General features: G+C 58.5%; 1 protein-coding gene across 2 annotated transcripts; it reads right to left on the minus strand.

Moving 5' to 3' along the window:
• Positions 1-3,625: 3,625 nt before the first annotated feature.
• Positions 3,626-17,879, minus strand: CUL7 (cullin 7). Of its 2 annotated transcripts, XM_081828285.1 has the most exons (26): positions 17,507-17,875; positions 16,078-16,665; positions 15,379-15,530; positions 14,735-15,235; positions 14,088-14,226; positions 13,792-13,988; positions 13,288-13,498; positions 12,509-12,746; positions 12,313-12,418; positions 11,126-11,353; positions 10,742-10,832; positions 10,469-10,640; positions 10,195-10,300; positions 9,811-9,906; positions 9,446-9,621; positions 8,987-9,120; positions 8,491-8,673; positions 8,124-8,230; positions 7,857-8,039; positions 6,419-6,579; positions 6,059-6,275; positions 5,680-5,956; positions 4,799-4,944; positions 4,525-4,651; positions 4,243-4,460; positions 3,626-4,000 (listed from the first exon to the last, which is right to left on the minus strand). In XM_081828285.1, the coding sequence occupies exons 2-26, from the start codon at positions 16,655-16,657 to the stop codon at positions 3,677-3,679; spliced, it is 5,070 nt and encodes a 1,689-aa protein (XP_081684411.1). In that variant the 5' UTR covers positions 16,658-16,665; positions 17,507-17,875; the 3' UTR covers positions 3,626-3,676. The 2 variants fall into 2 exon arrangements, 1 of the variants encoding a protein (XP_081684411.1); XR_014147662.1 differs by lacking the exons at positions 3,626-4,000; positions 5,680-5,956 and having other exon boundaries at positions 4,258-4,448; positions 17,507-17,879.
• Between the last annotated feature and the right edge of the window lie 217 nt (positions 17,880-18,096).

Raw genomic sequence — 18,096 nt, forward strand, 5'->3', positions numbered from 1 at the left:
TTTCTTTTTTAATTGATAAATCATAAGAAATTGCAGAACAGGGTGCCTGGGTGGCTCAGTTGGTTAGGCGACTGCCTTCGGCTCAGGTCATGATCCTGGAGTCCCTGGATCGAGTCCCGCATCAGGCTCCCTGCTCGGCAGGGAGTCTGCTTCTCCCTCTGACCCTCCCCCCTCTCGTGTGCTCTCTCATTCTCTCTCTCTCAAATAAATAAAATCTTTAAAAAAAAAAAAAAATTAAAAAAAAAGAAATTACAGAACATCTGAAAGACATCTAAAAAGCAGCTATCAGAAAAAGGAAGAATTAGAAGCTAGGATATCTAATGTTTGATGCATCTGGGATGGGGGAAAAGATGTAACTGTGATGACTGAAATGTGAGATAAGCATAAAATGTTTGTTTCCCAGTGACTGTAAGCCGAGGAGTGAAGCTACCAGGATACTTTGCCTTGCCCAGAGGGATCCAGTGCTATGGGGTCCCTGATGTCACATGTGTCAATCCTACTTTAGAGCCAAAGAACAGATTCTGGCTGATAAAAGCAGAAAAAGACTATTGAACTCTTAGGCTCACAGAAACACTAAGGCTTGAGAAAAGTTTTTTTTTTTTTTTTTAAGATTTTATTTATTTATTTGACAGAAAGAGACACAGTGAGAGAGGGAACACAAGCAGACAGAGGGAGAGGGAGAAGCAGGCTTCCTGCAGGAGCAGGGAGCCCGATATGGGGCTCGATCCAGGACCCTGGGATCATGACCTGAGCCGAAGGCAGACATTTAATGACTGAGCCACCCAGGCACCCCAAGCCTTGAGAAAAGTTTAAAAAAAAAAAAAAAGAATGGTGGTTGGCAGATAAGTCTGAGCCCTTACAAGCACCCTAAATCGTACCTGGGAACCAGAGTGTGGTGAAGATCTCCTGGCTGCCACCAGAGGTATTTCGCTTTTCCTTCCTGCTTTGCTGTAGATTGAGAAATTCCTGGCAGAGGCATTTTCTTGGCTAAGCCGTGGTTATATGGCTGCAGGGGGATAGCTGGGAAAGCCAAGTATCTGGTCCTGTATGTGGTGGGAGGTGGGCTCTGTTTCCTTTCGTGATTTGTGTGGAGTTCCCGAGTATGAGAAGGGGCTTCAGATGAACGGTAGTCAAAACACGATGCACGTCCACCACTGGGTTGTATTGCCGCCCCCATCCCCAGGCCTTCAGATGGCCACTTTTCCCCTTCACCAAGGATCCACGGGAGACATTGGAGAGCTCGGAGCTTTAGCTACGGGTTAGTTGGTCTGCTTGTTTCTGGTTTTTATTGGCAACATACTGAGATATAATTTAGTTTACCCATTTAAATTGTACAATTCGGGGGCGCCTGGGTGGCTCAGTCGTTAAGCGTCTGCGTTCGGCTCAGGTCATGATCCCAGAGTCCTGGGATTGACTCCCGCATTCGGCTCCTTGCTCCATGGGAAACCTGCTTCTCCCTCTCCCACTCCCCCTGCTTGTGTTCCCTCTCTCACTATGTCTCTCTCTGTCAAATAAATAAAATCTTTAAAAAAATTTTTTTGAAAAAAAATGGTACAATTCAATGGTTTTTAGTCTATTCACAGAGTAGTGCAACCATCACAATTTTGTAACATTTTCGAGTGTCTAGCAGACACTCCCCATTTCTTCCCAATCTCCCCAGCCCTAGGCAGCCACTAAACCACTTTGTCTCTAGATTTGCCTATTTTAGAACATTCCCTGTAAGTGGAATCAATATGCGATCCTTTGTGTACAGCCAGCTGTCTGGGATATAAGGAACCGAGGCTGCGAGGAGGGTCTCACAAGGGGGGCAGGGGAGCGAACTTCTGTCCGAGTCAGACAGGAAGCGTGTGCCCTGGATGGATGGCAAGTCCTGAGGGCAGGGGAGGAGGCTCACGTTTTCACTGGTGCTGGTGAGGGGGTAGTCGGGACTGCTCACCTGGGTGGCTGCGTTTGGACAAATCAGGCCAGAGTGGAGGTGGGGTTACATTGTGTGCTGAGGGCACAGGAGCTGGACTGCAGGCAGGAACATGCAGGGAACTGGGGCCAAGGCTGGTGTGTTCTTTCCGTGAGAATTTGCAAGAGACTCGTCCGTTATAGATAAGCAGGTAGGCACCCTGTGGGAGGCTGAGGGGTTGAGCCTATAGCACGGCCCATGCGGGAGCCTGTGGGCACAGCTGCAGTGCAGGGGGGCAAAGTCCCCTCCTGTCCCCTCCATGTGCTGCATTCTGATCTGGCTACTAGAGCTTGGAGCCTCTCTGGGTTTCTGATGGAGAAGGATAGGCTCAGAAAGAGCATGAGAACCCAGAAGAGGGCAAAAAGTTCTGGCTCGTAAGAGCTAGCTCAAGAATAAGGGCACGGCCTGGGCCCATAAAGGAGCTAGGCCGTGATCTCTGACACGAAGGCGGAGAGGCACCTAAGTGACAAACTGCAACAACCCCGTGTGCCCTGGGGCCCAGTGCTGCCCTGGCCTGCTGCCAGTCTTCTGTGTCGTGGACTAGCGTGGACCTACCAGATAGTTCTGCTCTGGGAACCACCCACAGCACCATGGGGCCACCATACTGCAAAGTAAAGCATGCATGGGCCCTCGGTGGCTGCCCTGTTTGCCCTCCGTTTTGCTGTCTTGTCCTGGGCGTCCTGACTCTCCCAAGCCCTGGCCTTTTTCCCTTACAGATTCTATTCCAAATCTCTGTCTTGGGTGGCACCCAGTTCCCTCTGTCTGGCTTCTGTGCCCTCTCTCACCACGTGACTCCCTCATTCCTCCCCCACCTTTCTTCTGTAGCCTTCTCCTAGTCATCTCTTGGCTGCAAGAACCTTGGACTCAGGATGCCTGTGTCACTCCTTCCTGACCCCCGTAATAGCGCCTGCGAGATGCAGAGCTCCTCCCCTGGCACTGGGTCCCCCAGCCCGCCCCGCCCTGCCTCAGTGTGGGCGGGGCCAGGGGAGGCAGTCAGCAGCACGGAGCAAGCCTCCCCAACAGTGGCCCACCTATGGTGCTAGTGGGTTCTGGCTTTGGCAAGAGCAGCTCTACACGACCCGAAGAGCGCAGCGAGGAGGGGCTCAAGGGAGCTGCAGTTCCTTCTAGGTCTGCTTCCAACCCAGATCCTAAAGCTTTGGGATGGAATGCATATTCAGGCTCCTGGGTGCCTGCAGTGGCCACCAGGGTCCTTTATCTTACCATGCATTACACTCACTGCTGGGTGCGGTGGCCAAAAGAGTGATTCACTGGCACGTCAAATGCTCCCATACCTGGTGCTCGTCAGAACCCACGGGGACTCTGGTCCAATTCCACAAATGAAAATGGTGGAGCCCTGCTTAACAATCTGCCCAAGTTACAAGCCACTGAGCGTGCGGCAAGGGGGACTTGGGTCTCCAGCCTGCCAGGTGAAAGCACTTCTGACCACAGACTCTCTGAGAAGGGCTGGAGGTCCAGCCCTGTCTTGTCTACTTACTGCCCCACACACACCTGACTCCCTCCAGTGCTCTCCCCAGGCTGCCAACTTCACCCTGGCAGTGACTCCTGGCATGGGACGACGCGGCCTCAGAGCCAGAGGGCTCCGCTCCCTCTCCAGCCAGGAAGTCTCCGCTGCCCAGCAGAGCCTTAGCACTCACCACACAGGCCACGTAATCAAACTCCTGCACTTTATTTCTGTAGAAAGCACTGGTCCCATCTCCAGGGCTACCGGAAGGTGGAGAAGCTCTGGGTGCTGCTGCAGGAGGCGTAGGGCACGCCCCGAGAGCGGATCTGCAGGGTATGGAAGGTGAGGGGTGGGTTGGGGCCTGAAGAGCCTGGGTTCAGGGACTCGGTGTGAGGCTCCATCACCGTCACGGGGACCGCATAGGACAGTGTGTGGGGCCGGTCGTCATGGCGCCTCACGGTGCCCTGGCCCAGGAGGTGCAGGATACAGGAGAGGACATCGGTACTGTTGCAGGCAGACCCCCTACCGAGGCTGCTGACCAAACCCCGGGGAGGACATGGGCCCTTCTGCCAAGCGTCCAGGACCTGGGAAGGAGAGGGAAGGGGACACAGCAGGTGGCAGACACCCAGCTGACTCCACCTCGAGCTCCCACTCCGGGCACAGGCTGCCAGCCAGTGAGCTCTAAGGCCTTTAGGCGTGCCCCAGCCTCCCCCCTCATCCACCTACAGGCTCCACGGTGAGCCAGAGGCTTCCAAGGTGGACAGGCCTCCTCCTGTGGGCTGCCCCCGACCCCGAAGCGCCCTCCCCCCCACCCACCCCCGCCTACCCGACAGACAAGCTGGTCGATGTGCAGCCCCTCGTCCCCATGTGCCTTGAGCATTCGGACAATGAGGCAGTTCAGAAGGTTCCGTCTCTTCTCCAAGTTCCGACCCTCTTCATCCTCAGCTTTCAGGTACGTCTGAGGTGGGATGAGCCACACGTTGCCCCTCCTTGGCCTGGGCTCCTCGCTGGCATCTCGAATCTTGAGCACCCCTGAAATAAGCACTAGTCACCAGTGGGGGGCCCACGAGGAGGCTGAGAGCAGAGGCCCCTCTCCCCAAGTACATACCTCCTGGGACACCCTTTTGCTCTTGAAGGTCCAGGGGGCCTCTCGAAGAGGTAAGAGGCCCAATCGCCTGATCGAGCATGTCTGGAGAGAGCCCAGAGAGTGCCAGCAGACTCTCCACGGAGACAGCCTTAGAGAAGACGAAGGAAATACTCAGGGCTTCCCCAAAGAGTAGAGCAGAGAAGGGAGAGGGAGGGAGGATAGGGAGTTGAGGTTTAGGGAAGAGGGGTGAGGGACAAGGTACAGAGAGCAGGGCTGCCTAGCTGGGCTGGGCCACCTTCAGCTCATTGAGATACAACAGCAACCACATCTGCACGGTGGACACATGCAGGGTCTGGTCCCCAAACTGCAGCTCAGCCCGGCCCAGCCACGTCCACTGCAGCCGCCGATGGGGTCCCATGTCCAGGGCCGGGTAGCTCTGACCTGAGACAGGTCAGGGAGAGAAGGGGTCAGGGCTGGTGAGGGGGGACTGTTGGTTGAGCCCTGCCCCTGCTAATCTCTGCCGAGCGTGCACCCCAGTGTTCATGGATCCTGTGCTTCCTGAACTTCCAGAGCTCAGCCTTCACCGTGCCCCTCTTGGGTAAGCCTCAGGTATCTGGCAGCCCACCCTGTGCCTCCCCTTGTGCCAGGGGACTCTGATCAGTGCCTTCCAGAAGTTCCCCTCCCTTTTTTTTTTCCTAGGGAGACAAAACCATGAAGTGAGGAAGGCCTGGGCTCTCATCAAACTGGACTATCCACGATGAAAGAGGGAATGAGGTCTCCCTGGTTAGTCTGGGAGCCCCCCAACCCCCCCTGAGGGCAGGGTCTGAGTCTCTTCTCCCTATGCTGCTGCCCAGCCCAGGACCAGCCCCCAGTGGGAAGCTCAGGGGCGATGACTGACCAGGAGCCAGACCCCTGCCACGGGGGGCGAGTCCTTCCTGGTGGCCTCAGGTGCCCCTGCTTCCATCCTCCCCACCTCCCACTCTCTAAATAGAGTCCTGTGTTTGTTTTTAGGACAGAAAAGGCAACAGTCTGGGGACCTGGTGCTTGATAGCCCCTGCCCTCACCCCAAACGTAAGCTCCTTTCTTCTCAAATCCACTCCACTGAGGCTCTCACCCCAGGGCCCACCCCACCCGCAGGCTCCCTCCCTGAATGCCATCCTCTTCCTGGCTCCTCACTCTTGCTGTAGAAGTTGGAGTAGCGGTTCAAAGTGCCCCTGAGGTAGGAGGGCAGGCAGGTTCGGGGGTTCAGCGTGTGGCGGATGGAGGCAATGGGCCAGCAGCGTGGGGACAGGACTAGCACGGACACTTCGGGCATGGCCCCCTCATAGTAGAGATCCTCATCTTCCTCCTCGTCCTCCTCCCCTGCCATGTCTGTGGCTGCTGCTGCCCCAGCTCCCTCTGCTTCCTCTGCCTTCTCCTCCTTGTGCTCCTTGTCACTGGCCTCGAGGCACCCCTGAGGAAGAAACACGGGGTGCCCGACAGCCGCTGGGCCTCCTCTGGTCTACTCCTCGCCTCCCTCCCTTCCCACCCTCCCTTGGCCAGCGCCCACGCCCACCTGTATCTTCTTCTCGGTGTCGTCCAGCTTCAGGAGTTCCTGATCGAGCCGCTGGAGCTGGTAGACGTGAAACTGGCGTTGCAGCTCCTCGGAGGTGCTCAGGCTGCGCAGCATCTGCTGGGGGAGGCGGTTGGGGAAGCAGAGGCCAATCTGCTCCAGCACAGCCCCCTCCAGCCAGCTCGAGCCCAAGCTCAGGAGACGGTCTGCCATGTAGTGCCTGCAGCACACGCAGAGCAGGGCCGAGCCTCAGTGCGGCGGCAGCTCGGCCCGACTCCCCGGGCCCGCGAGCTGGCGCCGGCCCTGCCCCCGCCTCTGCCATCCGTGCCCCCCCGCGCCCCCACCCCCCAGGTCCGCGCTCACTGGTAGTAATGCTCGAAGGTGGTGGCTATCTCCAGGCCGGAGAAGATGAGGACCGTCTCCAGGCAGCGCTGCAGCTGCCCCAGCATCTCCATCCCCCGGGCTCCGCCAATCCTGCTGCCCTGGATCCGCTGGTCGATGTGCCGGGCGAACTGCTCGCTCACCTGCGCACGGAGAAGGGCACAGGGAAACCACGGTCAGGCGACTGGAGGAGGGGAGCGGGGCAGAGAGGAAGGTCTGAGCAAGTGCATAGAACAGCTGAGCTGCTTCCCAAGGTGGGCGACACTTTTACAGAACTCTTTTATAAAACCGTCAACAGTTGTGCAAGTTAACAATTAGGAGGTAGTTTTTTTTTTTAGAGATTTTATTTATTTATTTGACAGAGAGAGACACAGCGAGAGAGGAAACACAAGCAGGGGGAGTGGGAGAGGGAGAAGCAGGCTTCCCGCTGAGCAGGGAGCCCGATGCGGGGCTCCATCCCAGGACCCCGGGACCACGACCTGAGCCGAAGGCAGACGCTTAACGACTGAGCCACTCAGGCGCCCCAGGAGGTGTTTTTTTCACACTGAACGTTTCTAAAAATTAATCTAATCACAATAATTTAATGTGAGGAAATGATTTATGTGCACAGAGATGGTCCCACTGCAGTGTCACTGATCAGACGGAAGGGCCGGAAGCAACTCGAGCAGCCGCTGTTCAGCTCCCCCTGCAGCGCTTAGCCTGGCTGACTTTATCACCTGCCCAACTGTGCGCCTTCCCAGGAAGCCTGCAAACTTTGAGGAGAGGGACTTTGTCTATCTTCAGCTCTTATCACAGTGCCGGACACATTTGAAGCACTTATTACACATCTATGGAATGCTGGGAATGGTGGAGTAAATTCTAGTACACCCGTTAGATGGAATTCATACAAAAATAAAAAATAAGGACAAAGCAACACTGAAAAAGGCTTTTAAGGTAACAGTCAAGGGCGCCTGGGTGGCTCAGTCGTTAAGCGTCTGCCTTCGGCTCAGGTCATGATCCCAGGGTCCTGGGATCGAGCCCCACAACGGGCTCCCTGCTCAGCGGGGAGCCTGCTTCTCCCTCTCCCTCTGTCTGCCCCTCCCCCCCCACTCATGCGCTATCTCTATCTCAAATAAATAAAATCTTAAAATATGTATATATAATGGTCAAAAGACACCAGCATAAAGCATTTTAGCTACTTGTGGGTAAAGTGTTAAACCGTGCACACAAACAGAAAGAGCAAGTGTATCAAGATAGTATTAGGAGAGCACGCTGCAGGTCACTATCTGTGTCTTTGGTGTTTGAGCTTTCAAACACATGGTTCTACGCAAGCCCCGGCCGGCCCTTGCTGAATGGGCACGGAAGGGACGCCGCTGTGAGGAGCGGGGCACGGAGCGACTGCAGGGAGGGGCGCGGGCCAGAGGCGAGGCGGGAGGCTCACGTGGGCAGCTTTGAGGAACGGGAGCTTCAGCAGGCCTCCAGCACAGCCGTTGTGCAGGGCTAGCAAGAAGGCCGCCCTGGGCCCGAACAGCTCGGAGCTGGACTTCTGCAGGCTGTGAAAGTGTTCGCAGTAGCGCGGCACGAAGTCGTCATCCCGCCAGCGCGAGGTCAGGAAGCTGCTGGCCTGCAGGGAGGCAGCCGCGGCGTGAGGGCGCGGCCCCGCAGGCCGCCGGCCGCCCTCTCCTCCCCGGCACCTGCTCCTGCCCACCTGCTCCTCCACCACCGCCCGCCAACAGCGGGTCAGGTTTCTCACGATGCTGCTGGGAAGCCCCCGGGTGGCCAGGGAGCTCCAGTCGTGGCTGCGGTTTCTGCCCTCTGTGGAGACAGGGGAAGGGCCGGAGGCAGGGGCAGCCCTCAGCTTGGGGGTCCTCAGACCAGGGTGAGCCCTGGGGCCTTTCCTGACGTGCTGCCCGCCCCCTCCCCGCCGTGAGGCTCCTGGGTGGGGGTGACACAAACCGGGAAGATGAACAGCTGGGTGGGGCGGGAAAGCGTGAGACGGAAGGCTGTAGGGTGCGAGCGGGGGGCCGCAGAGAGACGCTTCTCACCGACCTCCCACCGGAACCGCAGGTACTCACTGGGCCGGGGAGCGGCCGCCGCTGGAGGGGGCGCCTCGCAGGGCTCCACGTGCACGAGCAGGTGGGTGAGGCGGCGCACCCGGGAGGAGAAAGCAGCCGCGCGGCTCTGGGGGTTGTGGGCCGCCTCCCGACACTCCAGGTACTGGTCCAGCAGCCAGCCCAGGGGGCTGATGCCATCCTCATCTGGAGGTGGGGAAAAACAAGCCAAGGCAGGGCGTGTCTCCAGGGCAGTGGGAGAGGCTGGGCTGGACAGAAGCACTGAGAATGAGGGATCGGACGGAAGGTACCGGGTGGCGGGGGTGGGGGCAGCTAGCAAGGCCCCTTTATGGTGTCAGCTGGGAGACATGGGAAAGGAGATGGCCCCTGGGCTGGGAGAAGAGGGGCACTGGGGTACCAAACCACTGCAGGTACCAAAAGGGCCAAGAACATAATGCAGGTGGCTCTACGGCAGAGCAAGAAGGGGCTGGTTAGTGGGGCCAAGGGTCAGGACGGTTACCGGGGGAGGTGATGTTCTGCACCAGGGGGCTGACCAAGGCCTCCCAGCAGGTCTTGCCCAGCGCTTGGGCGGCCTCATCATCAGGGAGGAAGCGATCGGCAAAATTCTGCTCCTGGCGCAGAGCCCCATTGAGTCTGGGGGTGAGGATGGGGGAGGCAGGTGTCAGGGGCTTGAGGTGTAAGTTACCCCAGCATCTGCCCAGCCTAAGACGGCCCGGCTAGCCCCTACCAACCAGACCCAATCTCTACCCAGTACTTCGAAGCTCCCCTGCGTTAACTGGCACATCCCACCCCCCGCCCACCACAGAAATCTCTTCTTTCCATTCTTTCTTTCCTTCCCCAAACTGTAGAACACCCCAGCCGCCTCCCCAAGCATGTTAACCCTCCATCGAACCCTACCCAGGGTACTACTCTTACCTTTCACACACACACACAGCCACACACACATGCTCGCACACACCTAGAACTCAGGTGCAGGAGGCTCCGGCGGTCCTCTGCTATGTCCTGGCTCCAGGCCTGGGCCCGCACCATGTAGAAGAGGCGTGTGTGACGGCACAGCTGCTCCCGAAACACCGGCCAGAAGGTGGGCTTGGGGCCCAGGACCTCCAACCCCCGGATGCGCGTGTCGATGCCACCCTGCGAGGGACACAGGCCTGTCTTCAGCTGCCCCACGCCCCCCTCCGAGTGCACTGGGGTCAGGCACACCTTTGTGCCTTACTCCTGGAGCTGCCCTTGCCCTGGGCTGGAGCCCTGGCTCAACATCTGCAACAGGTACAGAACCCAGAGCTCCATAGCCCTAAACCACACCCCATGCCCCTGGCAAACCTGCTGGCAGCGCTTTATGCGGATCTGGATGATGGGCCAGAAGCGGTTCAGGTTCTCCAGGAGGACCACCCGGCTGGCGGAGGGCATCACGTTGACCTGGTGCGGGGCACAGGGGGCTGTCAGCTCCCCGTGTGTGGATGGCAGTGCTCACAGCACCCACACCTGCTCCTGTTCCCTCTTCCCTCAGCCCAGGCGGGTGTGGGGTCCTGACCAAGGGCTCCCAATGCCACCCTCACTGCTTGGGGCCTGACGTCGTCACAACGGCACAGGGAGAAAGGACTCTACTTTCTAGGGGGCTCCAGACGGGAAGAACTTAGGCGTTCAGGAGTCTGGGCAGGAGGGCGGGCCCTGTGAAGGCTGATCTAATGGCATGCGGGTCCCTACCGAGTTGAGTTGTGTGTTAAGAGAGCTGGCGCTGTCGCCCCCAAACACCACCACCCTGGCCGGCATGTAGCTCGAGTCTTCACCAGCCACCAGCAGAGTTAGCTGCCTGGGAGCAGGGATGAGGAAACCATCAGGACCGGAACGAGTCGTGTCCTTGGAGACACAGCCAAGGGGACTCTCTGGTCATGTGTGGGCTCGAGGGGGGCCGTGGTGCTTCCCCCAAGACAAACACGAGGAAGTCACGACAAAGTGCGTATGTCGTGGGGCGCGTTACCTGATGAGGATGCCCTGGCGCATGTGCAAGGTGATGTAGTGGGAGCCGGCGCTGCCGCTGGACTCCCAGTAGGTCTTGGGGTTGCGGTCGGTCAGCTTGCTGGCCCGGTGCGGGTTGGAGGACACCTCCACCTTCTCCCAGCACTTGTCCTCCTTCACTTCCACACTGGAGCCTGGGGGCAGGGGGGAGGGGCGGCCGTCAGAGCCCGGTAGGTGTGGAGGGAAAACAGACACAGGCGTAGGGGTGTGGCGTAAGGCGGGGACAGGCACAGACCCTGGCACAGATATCTGAGGAACACGTCAAAGAAGGGGATGTTGATGGGTCGGTGGGTCCGTCTATGGTCTTCGATCTGGCCCAGCACCATCTGCAGCCGGAACATCAGAGAGAAGCGGCTCGGGGAGGAGGGAGGAGCACATGTGGAGAGCACGTGCAAACACGTATGGAAGAAAGACCCAGCAGCAATGGGACTTCCTCCAGAACCCTGGCGCGGCAGGGCCTGGTGGGGAAGGGGGTGCAGAGAACAAATGCCCTTGGGTTCACTGGACTCTCCTGCCTTTCCCAGCTGCAGGAATACAGCCTCTTCCCCCGCCACTGCTCAGAGCTCATGTTCTTACCCAGAGGCGAACCCACAAGCAGCCCCCTGTCCTCCCTCCTGACCTGGATACAGCCTCCCAGGATGTTGGTGGTGAGTTTCCGGTAGAGGTGGGCATGCTTCTCACACTTGAACACCATGTCCCGCAGCTCCTGAGCCAGCTCCAGTTTTCCCAGGTGCTTTTCCAGGGCCTTGGAGATGGCATCTCGGGCTCCAAGCTGATTCAGCACCACGGCATAGTCCCTGCTCACGGAGGCTAGGCGGTGCAGGAAAAAGATCAGCTCCTGGAGCACCTGAGGTGGGGACAGGGCTGGTGAATAAAGGGGACGAGGCCCGGGCCACAGGGAATCTTCTGGAGTATTTACTATGCACCCACTGTGGTATATAGGTGCTGGGGCTACTGCAGTGAATGGACAACAGGAACAAGGGCTGGGTGGAGTTGGAGAACCCGAGGCACACAGACACGGAAAAGCTAAGAGATGCTCTGCCGTCCTGGGGTGCTTGACGACTGATTATGTTGGCAATAGGTGCAGAGAGCTTCCCAGGTGGTTCCTTTTTAGGCCATGTCCCAAGAACCAGTTGTGGGGCTGCATTTTGAGATGCTCAGGCCCCAAGCACAGATACCTGGTGGCAGGGAGGGGGCGGAGAGGGACACTCAGTGAGTCCACCTGCGAAATGAAAATCTGGGTAACCGCCAAAGGTGTGCACGGCAGACACACCCTGCCAGGCCTTCCAAGCCCAGGACCTCTCTGGGGCGGGGGGCCCTGAGGTATGCTGATCCCTCTGCCTCCTGCATCCCCCCATCCCCCTACAGGCCCAACCAAACAGGAGCTACTGAGGCTTCTCATGTAATATAGACGTAACCTTTTGTGTAAGAAAGGAGATGGCAAATAAGATCAAACGCTTGGGCTTATTTATATTTGCATAAGGCCCACAGGAAGTACACATAAATTAATATGAGTGGTAACCAATAAGGGACTTGGGGAGAGGCAATGGGAAAATTAGATGGAAGTGAGAACAGTGGAAGTGAGAATTCTCAGTGTAGACCTTGTTCTACTGTTTTGATTTGTAACTGTATGAATGTATTACCTATTTGAAAAAAAAAAAATTCGATTTTAAAAACAAATCCCAAACCAGGAGCACAGAGGCTCCATTGTGCCCTCCGGAGCCCGGCCCAGGGGGCCTGCCTCGTCAGAGGCTGCCTTGCGGCCTCTCCCTCCAGCAGCATCTCCGCAGAGCAGGGTGGGGGTACCTCTCGGTCAGTGTCTGGTGACCGCAGGCAGGCCATGCAGGCGTCCATGGCCTCGTGCCAGGGGAGAAGCAGTGCCTCGGGGAAGTCCACCAGCTGCATCAGGATTCTGGGGAGTGGAGGTGGGGAGGCAGGAGGAGAGAGATGTGCAGCTAGCCTCAGAGACCCCTTGGCCCCATGCCCTGCCCCACCCCCTCACCTCAGAACGGTCAGGTGCAGGGGCTTGTTGGCCGCCGGGCTGGCCAGGCTCCGCATCAGGGTAAGGAAGGGCTGGGGCTGCCACTGCAGCTGGAGCAGGAACGGCTTGATCTCTGTCTCCTGGGGCCGCCCCGAGCTGAGGGCTCGCTCCAGGTCCAGGAAGTTTCTCCCAGGCGGACCGCAGCCCTCCATCAGTCGCCGCAGAGGAGTGTCGGGATACTGAGTTGGGGGTTCTTTTCCTACAGGAAGGTGGACGTCACAAGAGTTGGCCGTGGTCGGTGCGGTTAAGATCAGAAAAGGACAGACACAATTATAACTCCTAATTTCTCCTAAAAATGTTTTTTTGCGGGGGGAGGTCCCCCTAAAAATTAGTATGGGGATCTTAGAGCATCTCTTAATGTATTTATAAGACTGCTCTGTGACAAATCTTGTGTTTTATATTCTTAAAATAGCAAAGGAGCCTCCCGTCTGCAAATAGCAGAGCATTTCCCTGTATCTAAAAGCACGCAATAATTTGGCTTTCTCTGCAACAGAAAAAGTTCAATGTGAGGGCATTATGAGGCTTCAGATCTCTTTCAAATGTTCTGACTTTCCATCCTCTCCCGCTCACTGGAGGGAGCTGCTCTACGCTTCATCTTCTTCCTCAGGTGGCAACTCTTCCAGACAGGAGGGCACCAGAATTGGCACAGACACTTCTCCTGGGCTGAAGCCCTCCCAGAGGCCAGCCTGCAGAGCTGCTGCAAAGTCTGTCTAGCGCCCCACCTTCCCCTCTGGCTGCACCTGCTGATTCCTGAGGCTGGGCCTGGGCTTCCAGCAGGGTTGGGTAAACTGGCTGCCTCGCCAGGGCCTCGGGCCCATATTTCCTGTAGACACGGCAGTTGAGCAGGTCCCTGAGAGCGCTGTCATCGAGTCGCTGTGGCAGAGCCAGCAGCAGGTCCTGGGCCAACTCTATGGGCACGGCCAGCTCAGCTAGGATCTCATCATCCAGAACCTGTTGTCGGGGAGAAGGTCTCACTGTGGGTAGCCCTGCCGGCACAGAGGCTCCAGGGGCCACTTGGTAGGGGTGGGGATCTCCGCACAGGCCTTCTCCATCCTGAAGCTCTCCTGGCTGGCAGCTGCCTCCTCGCACACAGCTTGCCAATGCCTCTGAACATTCTAGATCCCTCCCCTGCAGCCCCTTACACTGTGGACCTCCACTCCCCATCCTAAGCCTCCCAAATGCTCTATCAGTCCAGCCCTTGCCGTGAGCCCTCCGACTTCTGGGTGTCTCCAGGCTGGCTCTACCTCCCCATCCAGGTTCTCCTGGAGGATCTGGAGAACCTCCTGATGGTTGGGTCCATTGAGCTTCTTGATGAAGAAGAGGAGCTCCCACCACTCCGCCTGGGACAGGTGTTCACTCTCTTCAGCATCCTCATCCTCAGGCAGAACATAGGGCACTGCATAGAGCTCTTTCATGGGCTTCCACCTCCAGGAGGGCAGAGCTGTGGAAACAGGTCAGAGGGCCCAGAGATGTCATTGTCTGCCGGGCCAGACCACTGCTCCTGTGCTCAGCGCGGACCCTGCTTCCTCTCCAGGCTCACCTACACCCAGGGCTCCACTGACCGCTGCCCCGTGGTACTCATCAGCCTCAACCACATCCTCAATGTCTTCCTCAAAGCCCAGAATTTCCAGCATGTGCCAGTGTACCCAGTAGGTGCGGCCCGTCGACTCCCACAACACCTGGAGGACATGGGGAAAAAAGAGAGGGAAAGGGAAGAGATGGCTCACTTAACGGCTAGTGGTGGCCCAATGATGAGAACATACAGCTCTCTGGCTGACCACCCGGCCAGGTTTGGAACAACCTCCAAACAATACAACGCTGGCCTATGGAGGACACGAACATACACACAAAGGCTGCCTTCTCCTATGGGAATAGGCTCTGCTTCTCCCACCCATCCTTGATGGCTTATGCCCCCCCCCCCACTTCCTCCTGGCCTCAGCTACTCTCTCCCTGACCCTGACCTTTGGGAGAGTCTTGCCGTATCCGTTTCTTCCTGAACTCATGGCCTCCCCAGCCCCGATTTTCTCGGCCCTCCAAATGGCCCCCCTCTTACCTGCTGACCCCCTTTAACCATTCCAATCCCCAGGTTTTCTCCTGGGGTGGCCTGCCAGAGCCCCCTGCATAGAAGCCCCAGTTATGCTCCCCCAGCTAGATCCCCACCAGCGTCCCCCACGCACCTTCGCTCACCTGCACGGGGGGCACGCCATTGTTGCTCTGACGGAACTCGCCCTCGTCCCCAGCGCTGACCTCCTCATAGTCCTCCAGCATGCGCACTCGCATCCCGGCCTGCAGCGTCTCTCGCACGTACAAGGCGTAAGTGTTGCCACTTGCAAACTCAGAGCGAGGGCGGAACCTCCTTGACCTCCTAATGGAGGGCTGGGCCCGGGTGGGAGGCAGCCCCGGGTTGGCCTCTGCCAGCTGGGGCTGGAAGATGGAGCAGGAGGACCGTGCCGAGGGCCCCTGTCTGCTTGAGGCCCAGTCCCAGCGCATGGCCTGCACCAGCTCTGAGATCAGCGTGCCCATGGCCATGCTGAACTCCAGCTCCAGTCGATCCCTTTCCCCACTCAACTCCTCGGGAGCAGAGTTGTTCTGGGCTCCCGGTTCTGCAGCGCTGTCATTCAGCTGGTCCAGAAGGGAAGTGACATGCAAATAGTGCTTCACCAGGGAGAAGAGCAGCCTTCCTGGGACCTGTGGGATGAAACCGTGGGCCTATGTCCACCTTGTCCCAGCTTTAGCTCCTCTTTCCACTCCATCCTTTAAGGACAGGTACAAAGGCCTGGTCCCTAGATCTTGTTTAGAGCCCCCGCCCCCAGTACCTCCCCACAGAATACCTGTGGCAGCTGAATGCCCTCGAAAGACATGGGGTGTTCAGAGAGCGTGGCCTGTGCAAACAGGGCTAGCAGAGCACAGCGGCTGTCAAAATCCAGGTGTTTCTCAATGGCCTCTTGCTGGCTCAGCGACAGAAGGATCTGGGTCCGGGTCCCTGAAACCCACACCCCAGAGTCAGTAACGGCTCCCTCACATGCCCTTCCCAGGCTTCCCTCCTAGACCCTCTACCCTCTCAGTCCAATCCCTTTGTCACCACACATTAGGGATGACATGATTTGCTGATTTGCTTCAAAAGCAACCACTTACTATCTTTTCTATATACGTATTTCGTATACATATATATCCTACAATAATCTAATATCTTAACTCTTCCTTTGCATAGAGATCCAATTAATAGGAGGTTCTTGAGAATTCAGGCCTTCCTCTTTCTTTTACTATTTTTTAAGTAAACTCTGTGCCCAAAATGGGGCTTGAACTCACGACCCCTGGGATGAAGAGTCGCATACTCTCCTGACTGAGCCAGCCTTCCTCTTCCTACAGAGATGTCCCCACCTACCTTCCTACCTCCTTTTCTTTCACCTCAAAGAGAAGGGCAACAGAATCATTCAGGCACTGATGAGGCAGAGGCTCCTGCCACAGTGTCCTGTGAGGCCCTGGGCTGACCTAGCTTCCCCTTCCTTTGGCCCCACACTGTTCCTCACCAGCATCATGGGAGGCCAGGGCTTGGATCATCCGGCCCGCGCTCCAGCGGATCTGATAATCAGGACTACTCAACATGTGCATGAGCAGGTCCAGGACCCTTGGGTCTTTGAACACCCCGGTCAGGGGTTCGATGCTGGCGTAGGCGCTGAGTACGTGGACCGTGTGAAGCAGAGGGGCAGGAGGGATGGTGCCCGCACACTCCTCCAGCTGCCGGAGGGCCCTCTGAATCAAAGACTTCACATCGGTTTCCATTTCCCCCAGCACAGATTTGTCCAGGGCCCCAGCATCCCCTGCAATCTCCTGCGAGGGCCCGATGACCTGTCCATCCTCGTCCAGCATCTTGTGGCAGTTGGCATAGATCTCGTCGTTGGACATCCACAGCAGGATGTGCTCAGCCTTGCAGTCCACTTGGCTAGAGTCCCCTTCCCCGTCTTCTCCGCGCCGGAGGACGAGCCAGCGGATCTGGTACTCAGGATGCCCATCGTGGCCCACCCGCTGGCGGATCAGCTCGTCCGGATAGGCGTGCAAGCCCGGCCCCAGGGGCACTCTGAATTCCCTGTAGCGGAGCTCCCCTACCATGCCGGCACCTGAGACACACAAGCAGAAGACAACAGGGAAGCTAAAATGAAAATCAAGGACATCCAGGAGTTGGGAAAGCAAATGTGGTAACAGCTGTCCCGTTGACTGGGGTAAAGCAGAGCCCAGGAGTTGCCTGCTGCAGGCTGGGTGGGGCCAGGCCTCAGCAGGGGAATACTGGGGTGTTTGTTCTAAGAACACAAAGTTTGGTTGAAAGGAGGGTCCAAGGCCCTGCAGCCTGGACTGGGTTGGTTTGGAGCAGTGGGAAGCGGACAGTGGGGGCAGGGCAGCCTTGGAGTTACAAGTGAATCCCAAGGCCCTGGGACAGGCAGCAGCCCTGAGAAGGAGATACAGGACGCCCAGAGGGGTGTGTGTGGGGGGGTGCTGGGGGGGGGCATGTTGGGGAGTGAGACCCCGAGTGTGTCTGGGAAGGGACGCCAGGTCCAATGGTTGAAGCGCAGGAGTGTGTCACAGAGACAAGAGACCCGGAGAACTGTTGGTGGAGTGGGGTGGGGGGAGGGCAAGGCGCTATGGGCTGGGAGAGGCTGGTGGGCTGCGGGCGCGGACGACTGGAGACGCTGGAGCAGCAAGCCGGTGGGGGAGACGGGAGACCCAGGACAGGGTCACGGGAGACCCGGTGGGTGAGCGGCGGGAGGCAGGTGGACGCGAGGGCCCGGGGGGCGCGCGGCAAGGTGCGGGGGAGGGGGCTAGGCCACATGAACGAGAATCCCAAGGCACTGTGGAACTGGGGTGAGGGGGGGTGGCGCGAGATCGGGTGGGCGCTCGGCCGGTGGCGAGTGTGCGGAGGAAAACCCAGGGAAGGGGCAGGGGCCGCGGCGGGGCTCTGGCCACCTCAGAAGTCGATGGGGGTCCCGGCGCGAGGCCTGTCCTTCGCTGAGCTAGGGACGCGGCGCAGACGATGGCGGCGATGCTGGCGGAGATTTGGGCCCCGCCTGGGCCCCTGAGGGGGTCGAAGCGGAGAGGCGGGAGGGGGCGTGCCTCCGAAGGACAGGCGGGCGGGCAGGGGGCGTGGCGCGCAGGGACCGAGCACCTCGGGGCGGCCACTGTCACCGCCCGCGCGCACAAAGCCGCCGGGGCGGGCCAGCCAGGGCGGGGTGGGACCGGGCCCAGCCAGCGGCGCCGCTCGCCCAGCTCGGGGGCGCCGTCACCCGCCCGCAGCGGCGGCTCGTTTCCGCTGCGTCCAGCGGAAAGCTGGGGGCCCTGGGAGAGCGCCGGGGCGGAGTCGCCGGTGCCACCTCGGCGACGCGCGGCACCTCCTCCGCGCCGCCTTTTCCTCTTCCTTTTCGCCCTCCCTCCTCCCACCGGAAGTGCTCTCCCCAATTCCCGAAGTCGGAATTGGAGAAGACCTTGGAGGTCATTTATTTCCGCCCCCTCCGTTAGAGAAAAGAAATGAGACGGGGGCGGAGGAGGGGGGCGGGTAG

Source organism: Leptonychotes weddellii, chromosome 8 (genome assembly GCF_054177405.1).
Source record: "Leptonychotes weddellii isolate Sample4059 chromosome 8, ASM5417740v2, whole genome shotgun sequence".
NCBI lineage: Eukaryota > Metazoa > Chordata > Mammalia > Carnivora > Phocidae > Leptonychotes > Leptonychotes weddellii.